Source organism: Rissa tridactyla, chromosome 3 (assembly GCF_028500815.1).
Source record: "Rissa tridactyla isolate bRisTri1 chromosome 3, bRisTri1.patW.cur.20221130, whole genome shotgun sequence".
Taxonomy (NCBI): Eukaryota; Metazoa; Chordata; class Aves; order Charadriiformes; family Laridae; genus Rissa; species Rissa tridactyla.
Genome location: NC_071468.1, coordinates 33470547 through 33496030, shown reverse-complemented (window position 1 = coordinate 33496030; position 25484 = coordinate 33470547). Strand labels below are relative to the sequence as shown.

The 25484-nt window shown below is 41.1% G+C and overlaps 1 protein-coding gene across 1 annotated transcript in view; it reads right to left on the bottom strand.

Annotated features, from left to right (window-relative positions):
• The window catches only part of KCNK5 (potassium two pore domain channel subfamily K member 5), a 38432-nt gene extending 13734 nt beyond the window's left edge, over positions 1-24698 (bottom strand). Inside the window, exon 1 of the mRNA XM_054195459.1 lies at positions 24280-24698. Coding sequence (XP_054051434.1) covers positions 24280-24465 — 186 coding nt within the window. The 5' untranslated portion in view covers positions 24466-24698. The remainder of the gene's footprint in view (positions 1-24279) is intronic.
• Positions 24699-25484: the final 786 nt, after the last annotated feature.

Here is a 25484-nt window from a genome sequence, read left to right as displayed (position 1 = left end):
TGATGACATTAACACAAGTAGAAACCGGGATGCCATTTGAACATAATCAAGTGGACAATTTGCTCCATTTGCAGGTACTTCCCCACAGCCAGCCCCCAGCACTGTTCCAATACAGTCTTGTGTTTGCTGGGCTTTGTGGCATTTTTATTAACCATCTGATGACCAGGGTCACTCAAGATTTACCAGATATCACAAGCAGTGGTTGTTAAATCTCTATCTTGGGCAAAGACAAGGAGTTTCTCTCAGATGCTTTGGGCACATTCCACTTGCATCCCTCCTATTTGAGTAACAGCAGGGCTGAAAAGTTCTCAAAACAGATTTGAAAATAGCGAGGAGAAGCCTTGACCCACATAGGTATTATGGATGTGTTCCTACTTCTATTTATTCTACTTTCCAATTTTCTGCTAGGGGCAAGCCCAGAACAGCAGCAAGGTTTTCCCAACCTACATACTACCGCATTTATTCAAATTGGGTTTTTCTACTGGCCTCTACAGGTTTGCTAGGGCAAGTCTGGCTTAAAAGCTTGTGATAGTTAGCAGACCCATCTTAGCTGTCCTGGTCTTTGTATTAGCAGGACGGATGGTTAAGTTTGAAATTTGATCAATACCACTGCAAGGTGAAATGGTTCACAACAGAATGACATTTAATCCCTGTAGAAGTAACACGAGGGTATAAAGCTAAGAGAATAAGCACATTGGAGACTGCCTCCAAAGGAGATTTATCATAACTAGGTATGTGAAATATGCCATTTTACTTTGGCTGCTTGGCCTTCAGCAGACGGAAAAATGGGACAAAACTCTCACCATCTGTCTCTGTAAGCATGAACAAGTGCACGAGGCTTTGCTTCCTCTCTAGGAAAAGAGGAAAGTACTCTTTTACATCCTGCCTTCAGGTATTTATATACTTTGATGAGGTCTCCCGAGCCTTTTCTTCAGCCTGGACAGTCCCAGTTCTCTCAGCCTTTCCTCATAGGACAACCGCAGTACCCTCCCCTCCGGTCCCTTGATCACCTTAGTAACTCTTTGCCGGACTCTCTCCGGCATGTCCCATGTCCCTCTTGTATTGGGGACCCCAGAACTGGACACAGTACTCCAGGCGTGGTCTGACCAGTACAGAGTAGAGGAGAAGGATCACCTCCCTCAACCTGCTGGCCATGCCTTGCCTAATGCAGCCCAGGATACCTTTTAGCCACCTTTGCTGCAAGGGCAGGTTGTTGGCTCATGTCCCATTTGATGTCCACCAGGACACCCGGTCATTTTCTGCAAAGCTGCTTTCCAGCTGGGTGCGCCCCAGCAGGTACTGGTGCATGGATCCACGCAGCGGTTAGTGATTCTATTCTAAGAGCTAAAGGACTGCAAGAAAGCTGTGATACAGGTTTTGCATATCAAGCAGGAATAATTTCATATTTGGCATGAAATCCTAGTCACTTTAACAAGGATTAGCTAGGTCTGATAACAACGAGCAGTAGGAAAGAAAAAGGACTTCTGGGGTACTTATGGCCAGAGAGACAGATAGGCCAGACTAAAGACACAGGACAATAAACAGGCTATATAAATTAGAACAACAGATCGTGCCCTACAGGTACCCTATTACATACAACAGCAGCCAGATATTGCTCAGTGCCAGGTTTCTTTTGAAGGAGCTGAAGCCTCCTAAAGTTATTCAAAGCATTCCCTGGAGATCTGACACACAAGTCTAACGGTAGTTTTAAGCCTCTCCCAGTGGCATGAACAATTCTCTTTTCCTAAGTGTTTCTCCATAAGAAAGGAGATGTAATTGAACTATTAAGCCTGAAACCAGTGGCTTTCATTCTATTCTCAAGAGTATTACCACGTACATAAAGGACAATCACAGCTGGCTGCTGCATCCAAAAGTAGAGTCCATTAAAGCAATAACTGATGCATCTTTTCAAGACTCCTAGGCTTTGTCCCCTTTTCTGACTCTGAAGGAATATGGAGTAATTTTGCTTCTTTTGCAAGTCTTTTTATCAAAGATTTAAAGGTTTAGTGCACAGAAAAACACTGAGAATTACAAGGAATAAAGCTTCAACAGCAATCTCTTTTCACATTGACATCCAAAATTTTTATACAATTTGAAGAAATCGTGAAACTGTGCAGTAGTTATCTAATCATAGGTACATACATTACTGACAATTTAGCCAATCATAATAAAATTTTCCAGAGTAATAAGGTTTACATTTATAGTATCAGGTGAAACTCTAGACTGCTGCAGATTTTAACTATAACCAAATCCAGCAGCAGCAGAGCAAAGCAAACAGGTGAAGCAAATAAGAAGCTGTATGGACATTTTGCATTGTTTTTCAAAACAAGAAAAGGCTTAAAGTAACTCCTAAATTACTTTAAAAATAAAAAAAAAAGAAAATCCATGCCATGAAAATTGCACATCCTTCTACTTGTCCCCCATAGTTTTTGCAGTTACCTAGGCTTTCTGGCTCCAGCTATAACCTTACAGTAGCAGTCAGCTGTAAATAATAATCAGATTTTTAAATGCAATCAAAACATATTTAATTGTTAATGTTTATCTTTCCAATAATAACAAATTGAGTCACATGTTAAAGACTCCCAGGTCAGGTATACATTACAAAGTTCTGCTGACCTAGATAATATTGTCTCAGGACTACATGTAAATAAAAAGAAATGAAACCCTCTCAGTCACTATGCCTTTTGAAGGAAAAAAAATCTGTGGGTGGTCACACCTAGATTGACAGAACAACTTCCTCAAGACTCATCATGCAGACAGGCAACACAGTGGCCATGGCCAGAAGTTTCCTGCCCTGTTGGCATATTGCACTTTGACAACTGCTTGCGTATTAAAAGCAGAATCAGCTATCTCACAGGCACAGTATGAATTTGTAAGTACTTTATAGCTAGATCAAAAATAGTAGATTCACGGTCAGACTAGGAATATATTAATCCTGGCTGATAGCTGTCATAGAGTAAGTTTGCATGTCTAGTTGTTAAGCAAAATATATATATATTTTTAATATAATAAATGCCATAATCTATTGTTTTGATTTATAGTAGTTGAAGAAAGAGGAAAAAAAAAAAAGAAAACCCAAGAGCTTTAAAGCCAACTGCCTTCCCCCCACCCTCCTCAATGTGTCCTGACTGAATGGAGGATACTGCCCATCAGAGAAAATATTTTCCTCACTAGAGTATCTTGGCAGCTTGGGGTTTGGGTAAGGAAAGGGAAAGAAAAGCCAACTATGCAACTAATGGTTTTACCAACGAGTAAGAAACCTTTTTTCCCCAATTACTTTTCATGTCTAGATATATGAGGTATATCTATGATTTATTGAAGTTTTCTATTTGAGTTCTCCAAAACCTTCATATTAACCTATATATTCTTGAGACTAAAATATTCCGCCTCTCTTCCCAGCCTTCACTTCTGAAGACAGCTGCACTACTGCTAAGAAAACCTTGCTGTGCCACGATGCTCACTTTGGTAGCCAGAGACACAACGTGGCAGAGCTGCAGGAAGATGAATGAATACATATAAGGTTAAATGATTTCATCAAGGCAGCAGAAAGAGCAGCTACTCCCAATGTCATCTTTAGGAGGGCTGCTATACACGTATTTGCGCACAGAGAAATCAAAGCTCATCGCTTCTTGGAGAGAAAAAAAAAAAAAATCCTTTCAGGATTAGAATACCAGAAAAACACAGCCTAAAATATAAAATAGCGGCATCTTATTTGGACACGCATATTTCTGCCAGCCACTTGGCACCTGGCACATTTAGCATGTAATCTGCTCAAGGCAGAGTTCTCAGGGGAAGATGGTAGTAACTACCCACCCTTCCAGAGTAGCCCAAAGTCACTAGAAAAGCATAAACTCACGGTTCCTGCTATCCCTTTTTTTTTTTTTTTTTAACCCCTATTCCTAATGTAATGACAGACTTATCCTGATTGCTCACTTGGACTCCGAGTTCCCAGCTGACTGAAACGTGCTGGCATATGACCAGGGCCAGTGCACAGGGCCAAGCGAACAAGCCTTTCAGGCTGCCTTAGCCACTTGACAGTCTCCGCAGGACTACGCTAACCAGCAGGACTTAGGATAGCTGACCTCTCATTTCCCTCTCAGCATTATCTGTGCTTGCAATATGAATTTCATGTTTGTCCGGACAAGAACCACGCCAGATGTAAAAAGAAGTCTTTTAGCTGAGTCCTGGATTTCCTACTTCACTTCGGCGGGGAATAGTTTGCGACCTTTTTTGTAGAAAGAAAAATAAGACGAGTGAACCACATTGTCTGAGTCTAACAGGCAACACCCTTGTGCCTTGCTAACCTGTGAACGTTTTACTGGCCTTTACTGACCTACGCTGAGAGTGGAGCTGGAAGGTGGTTGGGGCACAAGGTGCAGGATATGAGTCAGCAGCACCTGCATTAGAGAAGGATGGTGGGATTTAATAAATTCCACATTTGTTAAAGAGGACATCAGTTGACTACACAAGTCTGATTCCGGATCAACTGAGCATATAGGAGTTAATCCAACCACTGCGCACAGCACCTCTTCCCAGCTGGCCTATACCAAGAGTTGCTAGGTTCTCCAAGACTCTCACTAACCCTAGAACTTGTACAGTCTATTTTAACAACTGTAAAATCTGAGGCAGAAACAGCTTGTTTCTAATAGCACAAGGGGGTTATGGCCAGTAGCCACCTACCACGAGGCCGAGGTTGAAACTCAGGCAAAAAATAGGAAGTAGTCGTAGAATCATAGAATTGCCTCAGTTGGAAGGGACTTTTCAGATCATCTAGTCCAACATCAATAGTCATTGAGGGAATAATTTTAACTTCGACTTCTAAAAGAATAAAAATCTTGCAAGCCTCACGCTTGGTGCTGACAGATGTAGCTTTGTTACCTAACCAAAAGCATACATGAACATTACCTGAAAAGCTAGAAAGATCAATACGGGTATACAGGATTCCTTTCCCCTTATCTATGAACTGAACTAGAACAAAAATAAAAATCAAACCCTGGAAAGCAAGTGTTAGTCCCAGTGTTTACATTCCTACATAGATCAACTACAAGTAACAGGGGACAATTTTTCCCCTTGCTGTCATACGCTGCATTTATAAAATTGTTGAATTAAGTGTTATTGCAAGTAAAAACATATTTTGCGTTTTTCAATCAACAGTTTAGTCTTAAAATACAGTTCCTATCAAAGGGCAAACTTTTGAAAATTACCACTTGGGAAAAAAAAAACCCTGGCAAAATATGGGTTTACATACTTCAGGGGATGGTTTTCTTTCCAGCAACAGCAAGATTTAATCCAGAATGAAATGGTATTTTCACACTCCTACTGATACAGCAGATAGAATGTTATCTTGTCAGTTTTCCAGTCTTCAGAGAAAGGAGAGCTTTAAGTAATCCTCAACTCTTCTTTTTAACTGCTTCGACATATCAGTGTTTCTTTTTAAGAAGCCAATTATAAAACTTATTTAAATTTGCTAAAAGTGACTTTAAATGATCCACCAATATCTTAGCATACAAAATAGAAAGGTACATATATAGGTCAAATGTACTGTAAATACCACATTTTATCCTAAAGATTATAAAACAAGATTGAACTTGCTCTGCAGAAAAAGTTTACCTACTTTGTTGATTCTTCATTTACCCAGGCAACTTCTCAGTGTTTCATTCTATTCGTGCAACAGTGCTTCTCAATGCAGAAATGAATTACAGAACCAAGACATTCTATTGCTTTCCCTTCATTACACTTAACTTTAGTCTGTCAGCAACTTGGACTTCCATCTAAGCATACCTTTTCTTACCTAATAGAGCCTCCAGCACATGCCACTTCATACAGAGCTGTCCCTGCATCTAAGCCTGATATATAAAGAATGCACGTAAATACATGCCTGGTTTTCACTTTGCATAGTTTTGTTATGCAACAGGACAGTAAACCAGACATCGTTTCTGTCTGTTAATTTAGAATACAGCACACCCAGATAGCTTTTTATATGTGTCTTAGTCTTAATTTCTTAATTAGGCCATTCTATCACAATGCTTTATTAATTTTTTTTTTGTAAAGTATTGTGGAAACTCCTGTTCCTAGACTTCAATATGCCTAGCACTTAAAAAAAAAAAAAAAAAAAAAACCACAGCCGTGCTAGTTTTATTAGGTGGAAAAAGCACAGAGTGGGATACATTGCCTTGTACTGGACTTTGAAACCAGATTTCAATGAAAGTAATTAAGTACATGCTCTGAAGAAAGCCATGGATTAGAGCTGCTTTTTTACTGATAATTTTACTGATTAGCCAGGAGAGCAGAACAGACTATCTAGTAAGAACACCTGAAGATGAGAGCACTAAACACAGTTCAGCGTACAACATTCTACAGAACACAGAAGTGGTCTTCAAGAGAGGGAAAATACTCTTGACTAAATAACTGCATCACTCTGCTGCAAAGAAAGCATCCACACCTTAGCCCTACACACATACTTTTAAACTGGAAAATATTTGCTATTTAGTGTAGTTCTGAGGAAACTTCATCTGAGGTTTATTTAGGTGCTCAGAACTGAGGAAGAACACAGAAATATCCCAAAGCAAACTGGAACTGCTCAACAGTGAGCTCTAGGATATCTCTGCAAAAGAGACAGTTTGTTGAATAAGCCAATGAATTCTTATGTGTGCCTCAAATTATATCAGGTTAGCTGTTCTTTTTAAAATTCACACTACCCAATCCCAGAATAACCTGTATGTACAGAGAGGATTTAACAAGAGCATCCTCACTATGGGTTATCATACTACTGCAGACAGACTTCAGGACTTTCCAAAAATGTTGTGGGTGAAGTTTTTCAAAAGCACCTGTGTTTGGATGCAATGCCATCATAAATGAAACTGAAAAGATAGTAGTGTCGCAGGTCTCTACCTTTATTTGGCTAGTGGCCTAAAACTCCATCCTGACCTTGCAGAAGAGACCTTCTTTCTGTTGTTCTGCTAAGTGGAAGAGAGTTTTCTCCCACCTTCTCCCAAGCATTGATGACAGCACTTTTTTCTCCCCCTCTGGCATCATTATTTTAACACACCACCAATTATGCATGTTAAACAACCAGGAAGTTCTTCAATGGACTGAGTCTCAAAAGGAACAGAGTGGAGACTTAAATAAATCTGGGCACTTCAGTTGGTTTGTTTTTTGCTCCTGGCTTTCGTTTTACCTTTTTGCAAGTGCAATGTGTGTGTGGGAACAGTATTGAAAAGATAAATTTGTAACAGGGACCGAGCATCGAGATTTCTTAATCCATAACTGCTGACACTGACAACCCAGTGAAGAGAGAAAATAATTTGTTTAACCTGCTGATAACGACAGTACTACAGGCATCTCATCTCTTCTTGCCGCTGTGTTCTCTTACTCTCTTTGCTTCCTAGCTGGCTAAAAGAGACAGGGTAGAGAAGGTACATTTGTCAGAGATCAAATTGTCCCAGATCAAACTTGTTATTTCATTCTTTGAAATGCTCATTTGTTTTCTTGTTTTTCAATTACAATTTAACCAGATTAAGTGATCCTTTGGAAAGGCAAACTATTAATTAACCCATAATGGTCAGAAGAAGTCATGCTTTTCAAGCCCAATCTCAATTTATTAACCAGAAATAGCTCTAACCAGAGCTATTTCTGTCTCTAACCAGAGACAAGAAGGGGGGGAAAGGTTTTTACATGCAAAATTAGAAGATACATCCTCCACCCTGGGTTTTAGCTTGTTATCTGAAGGCCATGCAATAAATCATGAGTTTAGAGATGTAAAGAGCCATCTTCATACATGCTTGAACCTGAAAGTCTCATAAAAAATTTAATTGTGGCTAATATTTATGAGTCTGGAGGCCTCAGGACACGGTCCAGTGGAAACAATTTGTGAGTCTACAGCCAAATTAATTCCATATTATTGCTTGGGAACAGAGAAGGTAAATAATTGTGCCAGCTACTCCCTGCTCTGAAAGATGATCAAAATTAGACAAAGCATGAACAGGATACAGAAGAAGTGAGGATAAATATCTTGGGCACTTCTATAGTGCCAGCATTAGATATATTGAATATTATTCTCTCCTCCCTCCCCCTGCCTCCATCCACTCCCCCCTCAAATAAAACCAGATATACATGTGCTGACCATTTTAGTAGTTCATATAGATGTAAATGCTGATGACAGCAATGAATTCTACTCTAGGTACAATAAGTCCTTAAGGTTGCTTCTACTTGGAGAAACAGTGTCTTAGAATTGCTGTAATGTACTGCAAGATTACCTGCTCAATCAGCACTGGTAACTAGCACCATCTTCTCTTCATTCCCACCAAGATGAGCACAAGCTTCACAAAATGTATTGGTATTTTTGAGTTTTGCATGGAAAGTTACAGCTGAGTAATAAACCTAACTGAGAGAGCTTGCCTGAGGACATGACACTTCCCAAGATGCAAGTGCACTCTTTTTCAGTTTGTTTTGTTTTTGTTGGGTTTGGTTGTTTTGGGTTTTTTTTTTTGTCCCTTGGCATGGAGAACAAGGGCTGAGAGTTTTGAAGTTAATGGAAAATATCCTGGGAAATAATCACCATTGACACGACAAGAGAATTATCTCCTGTGGGACAAACAAGTGGGCGAGGAACAAATGTACCACTTAACCCTCTTAGCTTCCCAACTTCTGCAGTATCTGAAAATTAATAGAAAAACAGTAGTTCCAGGAAAGGGTGTTGTTTTAAAAAAAAAAAAAAAAAACCAGAAAATGCCTGCCTGTACAAGGGAACCACTGGAAAACCATCTGACTTAGTTGAATTATATCCTTCCAAAAGAGAGAACAGAGTAGCAAAATACAGAGTAAAATGTATCTAGTTTCTGCAATTGCCTGCTTCAGTCTATGCTATGAACTGAATCTCTCCCTTTGATTAGCCTGAAGTAAAAGCAGAGGTCCAGAATTCTGTATCCTGAAATTGGACCTTACTGCCCTTGAAAGCAATATAGGTTTTGTCATCAATTTTATTTTGAGAAGATAAGGTTTTATACAGGTAGCACATGGGTTGTGATAAGCCCCAGCAGTGCTGTAAGCTTAAAATAAAACGTAACGACAGAGCCACCAGCTGGCACACTGGCTGTATCTTTTAGAGCCCTTTACCGGCATCATTTCAGTCATTAGCAAGGATGGCACCAGACCTTTCATTCATATTACCCATGTACTTGGGTAATGTACTTGGTACTGGTGACATTATAGACTTTGACATGCCTTCAACATATAAACACTTTTTCAAACATTTATTGCTCAGCTGATTTGAGAGGCCTACAAACAGTCGTGGCCAATTGTACACTAAATCATTACTACTTCAGTTTCATGAATAACATATCTTAATGAACCATGTTTCAAAAATTGGTTATTTTGAAAGACAGCTTTTAAAATGCCCTAGTCACCCACTGCAATTCATTCTGCCTCTCCTTTCCCATTCTCTGCCATAAAAGTGCTATTATAACCTACAGCAGAAAGTGCAAGGGGGAATATTATATCTCATCAGTCCAGTCATACAATTTAGGCGTCTCAACCACAGAAGCACATCAATAAAAACAAAAGGGGAAGAACTTCAAGGAACTGCAAGATGCTTGAAATTCCTTCCCTGATGTCTTGCTGTCATTCTGCAAAGCACTGTCGTGATTTCTACAATTCTGGTCATACTCCATCAAGAAATGGGAAGTGGCAGACAAAGGCTAGAAGAATGAGGAGACTATTATGGGTCAGCCAAAGCAATTTATACTGCAAAAATAAAGGCTAAGAGGGGATAGCACTGATTTCTTTTGTACTAAATCAGAAATTATAATGTAAGACCACAAAATCCATTTAAATCAAACCCCAGTCTTGGTGTAAGAACAAAACAAAAAACCTCAGTGTGAATGAAATTAAGCTGTAAATTAAAACAGGTTCTCAACCTATGCAAATCAAAGTCAAATCAAAATCAAAACATTCAGCATGGTAGTGTAGATGAACACACCCCCCACCCCCCCCATCTAAAGCAAGATCCAGCCTAACAGTGGTTTAGTTTAACAACTATTTCTACAGTGTGGTGTTACAGGTAAGATTTTGGATCTGAAATCCTTACTACAATTATAATGCATTGGGGAGCATATTATTGTCCTACAGTAAAATCCTCTTAGTAAGAGAGTTCTTCAGACAGAAGTTGTGAGAAAGAGTAAACAAATTCACCGTTTTCTGTGGCACCATTCAAAAGCACACAGGAGTTCTTCCTCAAGGACTGACATGATGCAGAGTAGGGGAGAGATAAATGCTAGAGCAAAACAAATTACTTGGAAAGAAACAACTGTACTGATAAATAGAACAACAAAACTTTTGCAGCACCAGCTTGATTTATATTTTTTCCTGGCAGACTTCTAGCAAGACTTTAAAAAGGTCTTTCAATAAGGTTTGAGCATCATAAAATATATGTCATTTCCTTTACTGAGTACACTAGTGGTTCTACAAAATGGACACATTGCCCTACTGATTTTGTGAAGCCTCATCTTAAGGCCCCATTTAAGAGAAGTACAACTCAAGATTAGTGATTTTGTAGTGATCATTTGCACTTGTACAAAGCCCTACTGAAGGTTTACAGATGGCTATTACGTCTACAGCTACAGACATAACACATGAGCTATCTTGTTCAGATTAAGCAAATTTTGCATGAAAATATTCCAGCTGATAATGGAAACACAACAGTAATCAAGGATTGCAGCAGAAACGCTACACAACTTGGGAGAGGTGGACATGTGGGGAGGAGGGGAGTGAAGAAGGGTAGCTCTTTGATCTTTTGTTTTGTAAAAAGCAAAGCAAGAGTTACATTTATCCTTGCAGCTTGCCATCATCAACCTCTGTTTTACAAAACAGTATTTTAAAAATAGGCAGTTTGAGAAATTTTCAGTCAAAAGACACATAAGCGTTTTCTAAAGAGTCCTCACACTCTGTACATGTGTTTGTGGAAACCTGTTGTGCTCTGCCCAGCTGGGATTTGGATAATGCTTATTGATTTCATGGTCTGCAACAAGTTCTGTGTTTTGCCTTTTTCACCCATCCTCATGGAAACTCCCCATTGCTTTCCCAAACTACCTCTACCGAAAGGAATGCCCCAAGTCTGAGGCTTCAGTTTTCACGCAGTAAATTCAAGAATAAGGTCACAAAAGCATGTTCAGCCCAAACAAGGTTGGACCTAAGCACATACTCCTTCCTCCTTACCAAGGCAAGTTGAGGCCAAGCCAGCATTACTCACATTGCATTGACAGAAAAACTGTGAGTAGCCAAGTCTTCACAAATATTTGTTGCTGTACCTTAAGTGTGTAATAATGATCTCTCTCATGGCTATATTGGCAGTTTTCATTCTTAGAAATGAAATCAAGCCCCTAAGAGAAAGCACAGAAGAACTTAAAGCCACTGTTTGATTAGAAATCAAGCAGTCATAAGCTGCTACATGGTGAATTTTGAGGGGTTGTGGGAAATTGAACCATTACAGTTGAATTATTAAGCTTCCCTTCACTACCAGCCCTTGCTGTCCTGCTGCTAACCTTCTCTTTGCCATAACAACTAGCTAGCGACACGCTTTATTAGTGACCTCTCAGCCCAGATATGTGAAAAAGATGACTATTGTAATAAGAGAATGAATTAATTCTGCAATAAACCCCCAAGTTTTGGAATATGTTCTATTTTAGAATGAAACGTGAAGTCAAGTCATAATTGATACTTAGGTGGTAAGAGCCCGTAAGAAAAAAAAACTCATTTGAACAAATGGAGCTCTACTTCCATTCTGCAGTACAAATAGGTGTTACTGTTTCCTCTGGAAAAAAGTTCTAATTTGTAGGGATATTAACCTCTTGGAGGCACATCAATATTTTTACAGCATGCACTGTTTAAGACTTGCTTGTGTATGACGTATAGCATGGACAGTTAATTTTCCTATAAGTCATAATTCATAGGACAAACAATGTGAGGGATATTAATGGAAAGAGATCAACAAGGTTATTTCCTTTTTGTGGATTTCTGCAGAGTTAAATAATAAGTGAAACTCATAAATCAGCAAATTAGTTAACTGGAACTATTTTGTCATTGCAGAATTGAATGCTGAAGTTTACCTATATGTGATACTTGCAGATCCTATGCTTGAATGAACTAATGCTGCTTAACTGTATTTCTCCTTTCCACTTATGTGCAATGGATGTAAACACCAACAGTTCTGAAGAGGCATCTGGCTTCTTTGGCAGATCATGACTACAGAATTTAATAGTTGATACGGATTTTTTCCCCTATTAATTTCAGGACTGGATTCCAGTTAAATGAACTAGTTAATAAACTATTTTGATGAAAAGCATATTCAGTGCTTTACCAGCATTCCCTTGCTCTTGTGATTAATGCAATTATAGAACTGTTTCCTTTTCACTTTCCCAAGTTCCACATAGACATGTTTTGAAGACAAATTAACTAAAGGTTACTGCTGCATGAGAACTGCAGCTGTTCTGCAGATGCTGAGTGCCCCAACTTTTCTTTGGCCTCAAATTACTCTCATTCAGAAATAAAACCTATCAGACGATTTCATAGCTTTCACTAATACAGCTTAATTTTGAGGGCTTCTGTGCCAATATGCTTATAACACACTTTCCCTTGGTTGGAAAAAAAAAAAAAAAAAAGAAAAAAGAGTATTTCAACAACTTTTATGTTGCATCAGTTGAAATTAAGAAGTTGGAATAATCTATAATAGCAGATTAGGCTTCCTTCCTATCTGAATACATACACGGTGACTAATGTAGCCAACTGGTCTTCAAAAAGGCTTTGGAAAATGCTGTTGTCCCCATTTTAGAGATAAGAAAGTGGAAGCAGAAGAGTCAAGAGTTTAATCAAGCCCGCACACCAGTTGGTGACCTACGTTAGGCAGGGTTAGAACCAGACCATGTTTACAGGAGACTATTGCAACAGAGTTGGTACCTATTGCATAAGCAGATGCTAACCCATGCAGCAGTCTCAGTTTCCAAAATAATATATTTCAGTTTAGCTGCAATTGATTTAAGTAGATTTAAATTAAACCAAAACAATCCTAGTGTCAATAAAAACAGTTTACCAAGATTAATTTACTAGATGGGGAGGGGTTTGACCATATCTTTGAGGTGTTGCAATTCCCCCCCACCCCCCCCTCATATTCAAACAAGATCTCAAGACCTGGAGCAGCAACCCAGCAATCTAGTTAATCTTTGCAGATTTTCACCCACCCATAAAATGGTATAAATTGGAGTATTTGGACAGAAAAGCCTTGATACTACACAGGAGAAGTAAAAGGGGAAGCTGAGTTTAAGATGAAGCTTCCCCCCTGCCCCCCATGCTTTCAGTATATAAGAATAGTTCATTAGGACAAGTCAAACCACAGGTGATCCAAGCTTGACAACTTTGGTTACAGAGGCCTAAATAAGCTTTTCAACTCAGTGAATGAATGGCAGCATAAAGTAACATTGCGTTGAGAAGCATATTATGCTCTCTCTCATTTATAGCCATGCATAAAAACATGCTTCAGATTAAGAAACTTACAGAAAGTCACTTTGTTAGAACACCCTAAAAATTGTTTGGAGTTTGTTTCTCAGTAGCTAGGACCGAAATGTTGAAGGCTTTTTGTTTCACAAGCATTTTTGTATTTCATCCCCGAATTTCAATACAACATTAAAGGTCTTAATTCTCTGAAGACAAACTAGAAGCTGCTGCCAAAGCGTACTAGTAGCATCATGCATCTTTAACAACCTATCTTAAGGAGAAACAATTAAAAAAAAAAGAGGCAGGTCCCAGTAAAACAACTGTTACTTGTCTGACAGTTCTGTAAGCTTACACATGCTAGAATGAAAAAATCTTGTTTTTCACAACAGCATCAAATCAATGAAACAAAACTAAAAATGACTAGGCTTGGGTGGAGCAGAGTACTAAGTATAATGACATTTTTAATCAAGTAGACTTTTGAACTGCAGAGCAGGAGCAAGAGTCACACTGTTGGCTTAGTAACTCTTTGAGGGTAGAACCTTTGCTAACTCATCTTGTTAGGGCAAACAAACAACAAGGTTTCCAGGGCCAAACAAAAACTTCACATCACCTCAACCATGCTGGTCTCTCTCCATTAGTCCATCAGACAGCAAGAGGAGGAGGCAAGGCAGGCTTCCAACACCAACACGGACAGGATGCTTTGTATGAATAGCAAGGTGATGGGTTTATGTTAAGGGGAGTAAGGAGGGGGGAAAACCTGACACAGAAACACCATTTGCTTTGAGATTTCTGTTACTATGTATTCAGCTTTATCCAGGGCTCAAGCTAAAACAGAATTTTGTTATGGTACTTACTACAAATCCCTTCAGCACTAGATTAGCTCAAGACTGATCTTTGAGGAGGACTGGGGAGGGAGCGGAAGCTGCTCTGGACAAATGTTTTCAAACATAGATAGAGATCTGCCAGCACAGTTACAGCATGACATGAAGAAGCGTGATCAGTAACTAGGATAAGCGTGCTGGGAAACAGTCAGATCTAGACACTCTCAGACCTGTAATGGCATAACTTGCCCAGTCTATCTTGTTTCTTCTGCTGGGTAAGTGAATTACTGGTAAAAGCATTAGTTTGCTGGTAAGAGCAACCTATGCATTAGAATATTTCTTAAACACAGTTATGTCAGCATACACACAAACCCCATTTAACATTAAAAAAACCACACATGCAAAACATGCACACTGGAACACAATCTTCTGCTATTTTATTATGTTCACCACTATATTACTAAGTAAACAGAAAGGGCTTTCTTCCCATGAGAGCTTCCAAGCAGTAACTTTAACAAAAAGCAGAGCAGATACTGCTTCAATAATTCTTCAATAATCTTTTCAATCCCATATGACATTCAGTTCCTGGGCAAAAACTGATGATAGTAAACAAGTCGTTGCATATATCCTGTAGAAAGTGTTTTGAGTAAGCAAAAAAGCAAGTTATGCTTGCCTTTCTTTATAGTTATAAAGCAATAACTATATCTTAAAGTTATTCCAACTTTAAGACAACCAAACTGTGCACACTTCCAGATCCATAAAGTTTCCCATATATTTGCAGGTCACTACTAAACATCTAACATGAGGCAAGCTGAAGGCAAAGAATAATGTACAGCATTGACATGTGGCAGGTAGTTAACAGACTCTGTGCCCTGCCACTTCTCAACTGTCCCATCCCTGAGGATGTCTGAAAGCCAAACCACTCTCCTATCTTGCTGCTGTATTAAAGGGAAGAAGGATCAGTGGCAGAAGTGCTATAGTTGCTGTCTTCTCTTTGCCACGCTCTTCCTTCCTAGCCTGGATTTCCTGCGGCTGACATCTCTAACCCTTCAGCAGGCATCTATTACCTTCTTAGAAGCTGAGGCAGGGGAAGCATTTGCACATTGCTAAGTAGAGAACCCTCAAGCTGAAAAGCTGCTCAGCATACAAGATGCTCAAAAAGTCATCAAAATCACAGAAAAGCTGCAGTTACCTCAAGCAGGTGAGATTATTTTCTTAAGAAAGATGCACAGAATTCAGCTGAAAGCACCTAGCCAATGCCTAGTGTGAAACTACTTCATTGCAGTGTTTCTCTGCTAGGAAACACTAGCAGCCACAGTTGTGGGAACATCTGTCCAAATAACCAACTGTCTAATTGTAGCAGAACTGAGCAAGCACTCTTAACACATAAAGCCAAGGCACTCTCAGAGTGTGAACTATATTTTACTTCTCTTAAATGTAAGATAAAGACATCTATGCTCATTTCATTAATCAAGTCGACAGCTTTAGGACCTCACAGAGACTGTAGCAGCTTCATGAAAACGTGCAATTACCCTACAGTCACAATCCAGCTAAGATACTACCTTGAAAATCTAGTATTACTGTAACAAATCACATAGAGACACAAAAAAGTTAGCGACTGCTTTTGTTGCTACAATAGAACCAACTTCAAAGTTTTTCATTCTTTCTCTCTTCTACTACAAAAGACATAAAAAAAAAATTAAGTCAGAAACATGGAAGTATTATTTTAAAGGGGCAAATTGGTAGCAACACAGCTGAAAAGCTTTCAGAGTGCACCGATGCCAGTAAGATATAAAATGATTTTCTAAACATAAACCCCAATGCCCTTCAAAACCCCTTGTGCCAACAAGGCAAGCGTTGATTACAGAACTGCCCTCTGCAGTCACGTACACACCACTTAACACAGGCCTGAAGGTTGAAATTCTAACTTAACTGGCAAGTTATCATAGTTCAACTATTGAACCTGATTTTAACATATTTGCATTACAGTCTGTGAAGCTGGTTAGCAGCAACTGTAACAGCCAAGCACGTGGTAGGGTGAGGGTTCCAGCCAGACGGATGCAAGAGAAGCTGTGGGAGAAGTCAGTATCACCAGTGAGTTTGATTAGACCCCTTCTCTTCATACAGCTGCTTGGCTCCAAACACCTCCCCTGTTTCTCTGGTGCCTGGAGGAGACTCATCAGCCTCACATCCTTCATAGGCCAGAACAAACGTACTTACAGCACAGGACCACACCTGATTCTTGAGTAACTTTTCTCCAAAGTTTTTTTACTCCCTTGGAGTCAGTTGAAAGTAGGAAAGAGGAGCAGCAATATGAGCACTTGGAGGTCACAGACAGAAGTCATCACTGATGGATTTGGTATTTTAACTAAGCCACCAAAAAAAACTGTATCATATCTGACTATGCTTTCCACCTCAGGACCTTCAAAACCCTTTGCAGAATTATTTTCAAGTTCCATTAGCTATCACTCATTAGCTTGCCATTATCTGACAATCTTATGACTTACTTTAGAATTCAAATTTATGTTACATAACTGATATCTTTGCTGTTAAGAAGGATCAGAGTTCAGAGACCTGGGATAGGTCCAACTGGCACTTTTTTTTTTTGCACCTGTTGCAACCTCAAAAGAGACACACAGGTCTGGGTTTTGTTTCTCAGCAGTTGGAACCTGCTTACACAATATTTGTAAGATGTCGGCACAAAACAAAGTCAATTTAGTATTTGCCAGTTTGCTCAATCACAATCCGCATCTGCCTTTTCATTAAGGCAGAAATATATTCCTACAGATAGGCTGATCTGTAGCAATCGATCCCAGATCAGGGGTTAGAAAAACAGGTCCATCACAAGAAACACTGCAAATATACATATTGTTAGAAAAGGAACTTGATTTCAGATTCAACAGAGGCTATGACATACAGCCTATTATTAGTTTCCTCCTCCCTTTTCATCACTCATGTTTCTTTCTCTTAAGAAAACAGGGTACAAGCTTTGAGTTTAAAACATTTCAGAAGCTACTTTGCACCTAACAGTGCCTTTGATCCTCTAGAGTTCACACAACACTGTTGTGCTGTGGTAAGGAGAGGGATCTCTCCTGCCAACAATTGAAGTGTTGGTAAGTACGTAATTAACACAGTAATATCTAAGATCACGAATAAAAAAAAGACACGATAAAATAAGATGGGTGGACCCAGAAAACAGACTGCCAGCATGAAGCTACCAGCTAAAGAACTTGGTGTCTTAAAGAAAAGAGCTAGTAACACTAGAATTGGCAGTGCTGTTGAAGAACCTGAATCAGAACAAAGCGAGGAAATAAATGAAGATGAATTTATGCCTTCAAGCCTAAGCCATCCCTTCAATAAATAGAGCTAGTAAAAATGTAGAGTGTGTATTGCATGCCATATTTTAGGCTTTCAATCTGCCTCTAAGTGTGGGTCTCCTGAGGATGTCTGTAGCACCATGAAGAGCTTCAGGTGTGACCACAGTGGTGTTTTAAGTGCAACTCTTCCAGTTGTACCCTGCTACCATGGTTTGGGTTTTTTTTTTTGTTTTGGGGTTTTTGTTTGGGTTTTTTTCTTCATACTAAAAAGCAGACTCAGAGCTTATGAGTTGAACTCATTTTGAACTAAACAAAACCTAAAGACGTACTCCATGAAGAAATTCAACTACTTGCTCATAGGCATTCAATTCATAGGATCATACAAGCATCAGCACAAAACAAAATCCTTGCAACTACAGGCACTGTGATCAGCAGGTCTATAGCACCAATATGCAAAAGCATTCTCACTTGCTCCCCTGCTAATCAGACTATTGACTGCCACTTGCAATCCAGCTGGTTTCTGGTTGTATGTTATGATGTTGACATCTACTTGCAATACCAGCATGAAATGCAATTGCTCTGAAGGTCAACAGCATTCAAAGAAAAGCAAAACAATACTTTCTTTTTTTTTTTTAATTAGTATTTGTAGCAAAATCAACAATTCAATTTAAATAAGGAAATCCGTACAAAGTCATCATTCACTGTCTCTTCACTGGCTACAGAAGGTATCTTGCAATAACCATACATACAGCATGAACCAAAGCAGGGGTTCCTAGATCTTATAGGACAACGAGCTGTTGATAACCTGCAAATCTTCTTGCGTGACATGGTTTCCAGAGGAGAGCTTGCCAGAAAACACACCTAATAGCAGAAGGTTACACGTCAGGTAATACGAACATTCTGTCCTAAAGTAACAGAAAGACAACATACCACAAGTACTCAAGGATTAAGTCCATAGCAGGAAAAAAGAAACCAGGAAAATTCTAACTTCTCATCGATTGCTGTTGCTCCATCAGCAGAGAGTTGCAGCGTATGCACTATCAGTTTTGTTTAACCATGTTCCAAGAAAGTTTAAATAATTTAATGGTTAAACAGGGAAAAAGAAAAAAACCAACCAAACAAAAAACCCAAACCACAACAGAAAAGCATGCCTGCTTACAGATGATTTTGCATGTAGAAACAGACATAGAAAAGCTGCGGGGCAACGTAGTACTGCCTATACTCAGTTTTCCCCTCCTGACGCAGCGGTGGCAATATCCATAACTTATAGTCTGAGATGCCAGAGTACTGTGGACAAGTGGTCATCTCAGTTCATCCCTTCTGAATGCACAGGGTGCATAACTAAAGATATACATTTGAAAAAACTAGCAATACCTATTTCTCAGGCATAAGCCTTAATTTACACTGTCAAGTTTTTATAGGACAGGTATTAGATGTAGTTGTTAATTTTGCAGTTAACATTTTCCATTGGCAAAGATTTTCCATTGGCAGTCACTTGTTCTTGTCTGATAGCTCATCAGCTTTACTTTGTTCAGCCCATGCAGAAGTGTTACTCTTGAAAGGGACAGCTCATCTGGTATTCCAACTAAGGAATCCAGTCTTCTATTTGTTTCCCCCACCACCTTCAATACCTTAGATGGAAGGGATCGGGATGTTAGAGATCAACCAAACAAGCCTTAGTAGTCTAGAACCTCATTTACGCATCTCCTAAAGAACACAGAGTACTAACTTTACATTGGAAAACACATCACCCCACGAAGCAGCCATAATCTCTTTCTTGAATGTTGAAGTAATGAAAAGGATTTAAATCCTAGCTTGAGTTTTTAAGAAAACTATAGTTTGCAAACCCTCTCAATAGTATTGCACAGATTTGAACCTTGAGGTACCAGCTTGGATGTAAAGCATTGTGGGACACAGTGCTCAGAATAAGCAAATATTTTTAAAGTTTCATAATAAGATTGACAAACTCCAAGAATAAACAAAACTAGAAGCAAACTTCAGCATCCTCAAACACAAACCAAACTCCTGTAAATGCACCTGTCAGTATTTGTGAGTGGAGAACACATCCTGGCTTTAAAAAACAGAGGGGAGAAACAACTACTAAGCCACTTAACTGTTATTTCCTTTAGCACAACCCCCCTGTGTGCCATGTATATCTTAGCAGAAGCTCTCCTTAAACGTCTTCTAAATGTTTGTTCACAGCACTGGGCTTTAAGTCTAAACATTTAGGTTTCTAAAGTTATCTCTCCAGCCTGTTTAGAGTCTTGTATGCTTTTCAAATAAAGACCTCCTTTATTTGTTCTCATACTCAGTATGTTTGTCTGCTTCTCCTAAATGGAGCCAGCAGTTTCTTTCTTCATTTTATTGCTGTTTTGAAAGTAACCATTTTCACTCATCTTCAAATTCTTCCCTTTCTTTTCACCAGCCTTGACATTTATCAATGGGAAGCATTTAATTTATTTTGATGACTGCGGTGGGCCAATAAAAGAGACATCCCAGTAAATAAGATGTGGCCCAGCATTGAAAACTTTTGCTCATGTGGGTAGTGACATGATGGTCAAGAGGGCTTGTCCTTGCATGAATAGCTCCTTTATCATTAAACTGATATTTCACAATCAGGATGGAGCAATAAAGAGTAAAAGTAAGGAACTGGAGAAGAGGGAAATGACTGAATTGCTTACATTTGCTTCTGTCTCCAAAACTCATTCCTACTGCAGGGGAGGCAAAGGATCACTGTGGATCTCAGCCTCCTCCTTCTTCCTAAAAAGTCCCAGGACTTCAGGCCACAGCAGCAAGTTGCAAGGACAAGCCACAGACTTTTATCAACAGGCAGAGGCGTTACACTACTTTTAAGATTCTACAGTGCTGATAAATATGGCAGTTACATCACTATTAAAAATGTTTATTTTTGCAGATATTCCACAGTGTTATGAGACATTTCTATTCCAAGGTAACTGTACATAGCAAAGAGAAATTACACGGTTCCTTGTGTCAATACATGGTTGTGGCTGAGTGTTTTCAGAGGCCTACAGAAATTGTCATGTGAAGCATCTCAGCCACATTTTCATTTGAGCAATCAGCTTTACCCAGAAGAGCATGGGCAGGCAGCAACCAGCCTATACACTGTCCAGAGTGAGTCACCTTTAACATCAGGGTCTAAGTAGCATTACTCCAAGAAGAGTTTAAGTAGTTCTTTACACGTTATAGTTATGATGAGTAATATGGTACTTAGAATAATCAAAAGCAAATGGATTCTTCATATAAGAGACTTCTAAAAGCTGTTTCTAAACAACTTTATTTTTAGGCATTTCTCTATTAGGATTGGGGAAAAAGGCTTTCCTTTTAGCATATTCTACAGTAACTCAGCTTGTGAGTTTTCTGGAAGCGTGTTAAATACATTTCAAAAGACATTTATTGCGGTTTGTTTATACTGTAATGTGTGGTGAAATCTCTATTACAGACTATAAGTTTTAGACAGTATTTGACCTAATACAGCCCACTTAATAATCACTTAAACCGGTACTACAGAGATACCAGTCTGTATGTGAATTGAGAATCGGTGCTGATAATGTACTTGTCTTTTTAAGTGGTTAAGACTGCACAACAGATCTAACGTTGTAGCCATTGCATTTACAGCTAACATTAGACTCAGAGGAACACATGAGCTAACCTGGGTGGGGAACAAGGGCAGCAGAGAGATCGGTCTCTGAATAAGTCAGTCCTTGTCACCTTTCAGGCTGCTTCTGGAAATAAAATTGGTATTGTTAGTTCAACTTGAATGTTTCTTGGCATCCTTACCTTTTACTAACTATTTAAAATTCTATAGTTGGTGATATTTGTTGAAGATCTTTATCCAGTGTGTTTTAAATGGGGATATTAAGGGGATATTAAAAAGAGTATCAGTGAAGTTAGAGCAAAGCTCAATGTGGCTCTGTAGAGTCAGACGAGCGTCAGAGGGGATTGCAAACAGAGTGAGAGAAAAGGCTCTAAGATGAAGACTGAAGGCCATTTAAAAGAAAAAAAAAAGACACAAGAACAGAGAAATGCAGAGAAATGAGTCAAATCATGCAAAATCCCAAGAAAAAGTTCAGGAAGTCTATGGAAGAGACTCAGAGGAACAAAACAGAGGTGGGGAAATGCACATTTTCAAACCAACAACATTCTGGATGTATTATAAGAGAATAAATTTGGAGGCTTAACGTGAAAGCAGGACAATCAGAATTTGACAAAAGAGAACAGATGTTAGTAATGTTTTAAAGATTCGGTAGAACCCAACAGAAGCGGCATGGATAGTGTTTGAGAAAGGACAACTATGAAGACTATTTCTGATATACTTTACAGCTTACTTGGGATGAAACCCTGATGTCCTTACATGATTCCCCCCACCTCAGTTAACTTCAGCTAGGCTAAGTTTCACCCTGCCATGCTCCTCTGCAGGAAATGCCACTCCTTCCCATCACTACTCACATAGAAGTTGAATAAGAACAGGAACAAAACTACAAGTCTGGAAGAAAGCAGGCAGTGAAATTTCCAGTTACCAGTAAGAGTGAAATAAGAGCTAGGCAAGAACAGAGAAATGCGGAGAAATGAGTCAAATCATGCAAAATCCCAAGAAAAAGTTCAGGAAGTCTATGGAAGAGACTCAGAGGAACAAAACAGAGGTGGGGAAATGCATTTTAGCTAACTTAATAAGACAACAGAATATCTATGAGGGATCACCAGACCAGCAAGACTGGACATGGAAGGTAAGGTATGATTAGAAGTAGTACAGAGGCAAAACTGAAATCACATGAATATGAAAATATCACCAGCAGCTAACAGGCACTGAAGAGGGAAGGCCCTCCACATTGTGCTGTGGAGGGATACTCAAACGAAGTATTTTGATCTGGTCATAGTTTGCCTTATACTACTCTTTTTCTCCTCACTGCTTCTGCACCCATCGCCGTTCTACAGTGTGCTCTATCTATCGTACAGTCTATTCTAATGAACTGTTCAAATAAAACACAAAATGTCAACAAAAAAGTTAAGATCAATCTTTCTGCTGCTTCAGGATTAATTGTGATAAGGGCCATGGTAAAAAAACCTAAAACAAACAAAACCTAGTAATTCCCTCACACCAACATGAATTTCATCCTGAATTGAGACAGAATCTAAATTCTGCATTATGGCTGCAGTAAGTAAAGCATGTCAGGCTTAATATGCATCCCAATCCAAATCAGGGTTTTCTCTTGAGGATGTTAAAACAGGTTTGGGATGTAGCCTTGAGTAAGATTTCAGTAAGATTCCAGAACAGCAAAAGCATACTCAAAAAACATAACATATCTTTCACTTTCTAACGTCCCTTTATCCATCCAGCCTCCACCCACCCGTTCCACTGTATACCACAAAAACACATTTAACAGGGTACTAAGATGGTAACAATATGGACACTACCACCAGAAAGCTCTGCTATCTGAAGCAGACAGAAAGCAGCCACCAACTGAAGAAAGAGAATTTAAGCCACAAACTTCTAGGATCAAGAACCATATCTCCTCTTCTAAGCTTGCACAGTATTGATTACACCAATTGAACTAATGAGTCATTTTCCCAGTGTTCTGTATTTTAGCATTTTAGTAGACTTTTAGTGAACTTAAAAATAAAATATAAAAAAACACCCAAAACACAATGACCAGAAGATCTAGTCAACATAAACATTTCTGAAATAAAGTCCCAAATGACTTATTCTCACCACTGGAGCCCCACATATCTGGGCAGCCTATTTTTCATGGCTCATCACCGCTTGCCACCACGTTTCATTGGATACTACATCTATAAAAAGGCACTAAACCAAGCTGATACTGCTTCATGATTTAATACACGCTATTGATTAATAATCACTTTTGAAGAGGCGTTCTGCCAAGATGAGCGAAGACAGGACGATTATGAACTCCTTATGGCTTGGAAAGGAGTCATTCTCCTCAAGTAAAAGTAACAGGGCAAGAGTTACCAGCATCCCTCCCTGCCAGGCATTCAGCCTTTCCCTTGGGTACCCCGACTGACCTCCGGGACCCGCACCCGGACCCTCAGACGCGGGGTTTTTTGTTTTTACACAACGAGTATTCAGCACGAAAAAAAAGAGTAAAAGAGATGGGGAAGGAAATCAGCCCAAACAGAGGAGGATCAAGACTCTTGGCTTCACCTTCCCTACCTCGTCACACAACATCCACTGAGGCAGAAGAAGCCTGCCTGGGTGGCTGAACAGGAGCCGCATTCAGGGCTGCTGGCGCCAGGGGCTGGGGGGCTGGCAGGACCGCACTCCCCGCCCGAGCTCCTCCGGGCCCCGGGGCCGGCCAGCTGGAGCCCAAATCAACCCCCAGCTCCTTTGCCACTTCGGGGGAGGGGGAAAGAAGGAAACGCGGACCCATTTAATCGCTCTGTCATTAAGTAGTTAGGAATGATTAAGAGCTTTCCCCCGCACTCCCGCTGGAGGGACGGTTTTAGGCACCGGGCTTTGTGAGGAGGCGGCTACGGTCGGGTTTTCCCGGGGAGCGGCTGCATCTCTAGCCCGACAGCTCCTACCGCCCTCCCACCCGGGATTCTCCGCTCCGGGCCGCCCGGCAGCACCTGCCGCCCCCCGGCACCCCCCGGCCCCGCTCTCGGCGCAGCCCCCGCTGTCGTACCTGCAGGATCTTGTCCAGCCCCTCTTGGCCCAGGCAAGGGAACTGCTTGAGTAGCTCCGTCTTCTGCCGCTTGTAGTCGTCGGTAGCCGAGCGCCAGTGAGGCTCCTCCAGCACCTCGAAGATCGCCGCCCCGATGGACAGGTAGAAGATGATGGCCGAGGTCAGCAAGGGGCCCCTGTCCACCATGGTGCCGGAGGGAGGGAAGGAGGGAGGGCGGAGCGCGGCGGGCGGGCCGGGGCGGCTGCCCCGCGCTGCGGCTGTGGGTGCCCGAAACCGCCCTTGTCCTTCCCCGACACCTCTGCCTTCGCCGCCGTCCGCCGTGACTCCTCGCCTGGCCTCCGCCGCCTTCCCTTAGAGTCTTCCACACTCCCCTCCCACTCCCTTCTCCTCCTCCTTTCCTCCCTCCTCCGCTCCGCTCCCCTCAGCTGCCTCCTTCCCCCGGTTTTCTCCCCTCCCTCCTCAGCAGCGATTTGAATTTGGTGCCCTCCCGCTTCCTCCCCCCTTCCCACACACACCCGCCCGCCCGCGCATGCGGGGCCGCCGCCGGGGGAGAGGGCCGGCAGCACCCCGGGACACCCTGCCGGCCCCCCTGAGGGGCGGGAGAGCGGTGGCCGGATCTGGAGCTGGCCATCGCCCGCCCGTGAGGGGCCGCCTGGGGGAAGGGGAGCGGGGTCGCGGCCTCCCCGTTTCCCGCCCCGCCGTTGGGAGCGGGCGTGGGGGCCGCTGAGGTGAGCCCGGCACCCGGGCGCCATCCCCCCAAGCAGGGGCTGGTTCCTGCGCCCGAGGGCGTGTTTGTTTTCCCCACCGTGTTTTTCCTCGAGTCGAGGGAAGAGGGGGTCGCGTCCCTCGATTTTGTTTTACTTTTCCCCTACAGCCGCCGGGTTTAGTGGAGTCTCTCGTCGTCGAGGCGGGAAGGCGAGAGCTGCCGCCCCCGGCTCGGGCGAAGCACGGGGGGAAGGCGGGCAGCGGCCCTGAGGAGAAGGGAAAGGAGGGCTGCCGGCGGGGTTCGCCCCTTCCCTGAGGTGGTGTCCACGCATGTGGAGTAGAGATCCTCCACAGCGAGAACTGCCTCTCCCTCCCTTCATGCATTTTGTACCTATGTGTGCCTGCGAGTTTGGGAGCAAGATGGAGACCCCAGCTAGTGATTTTTCCACAAGATGCTCAAAATCTCATCTGGGCTGAATCACAGAATGATAGGGGTTGGA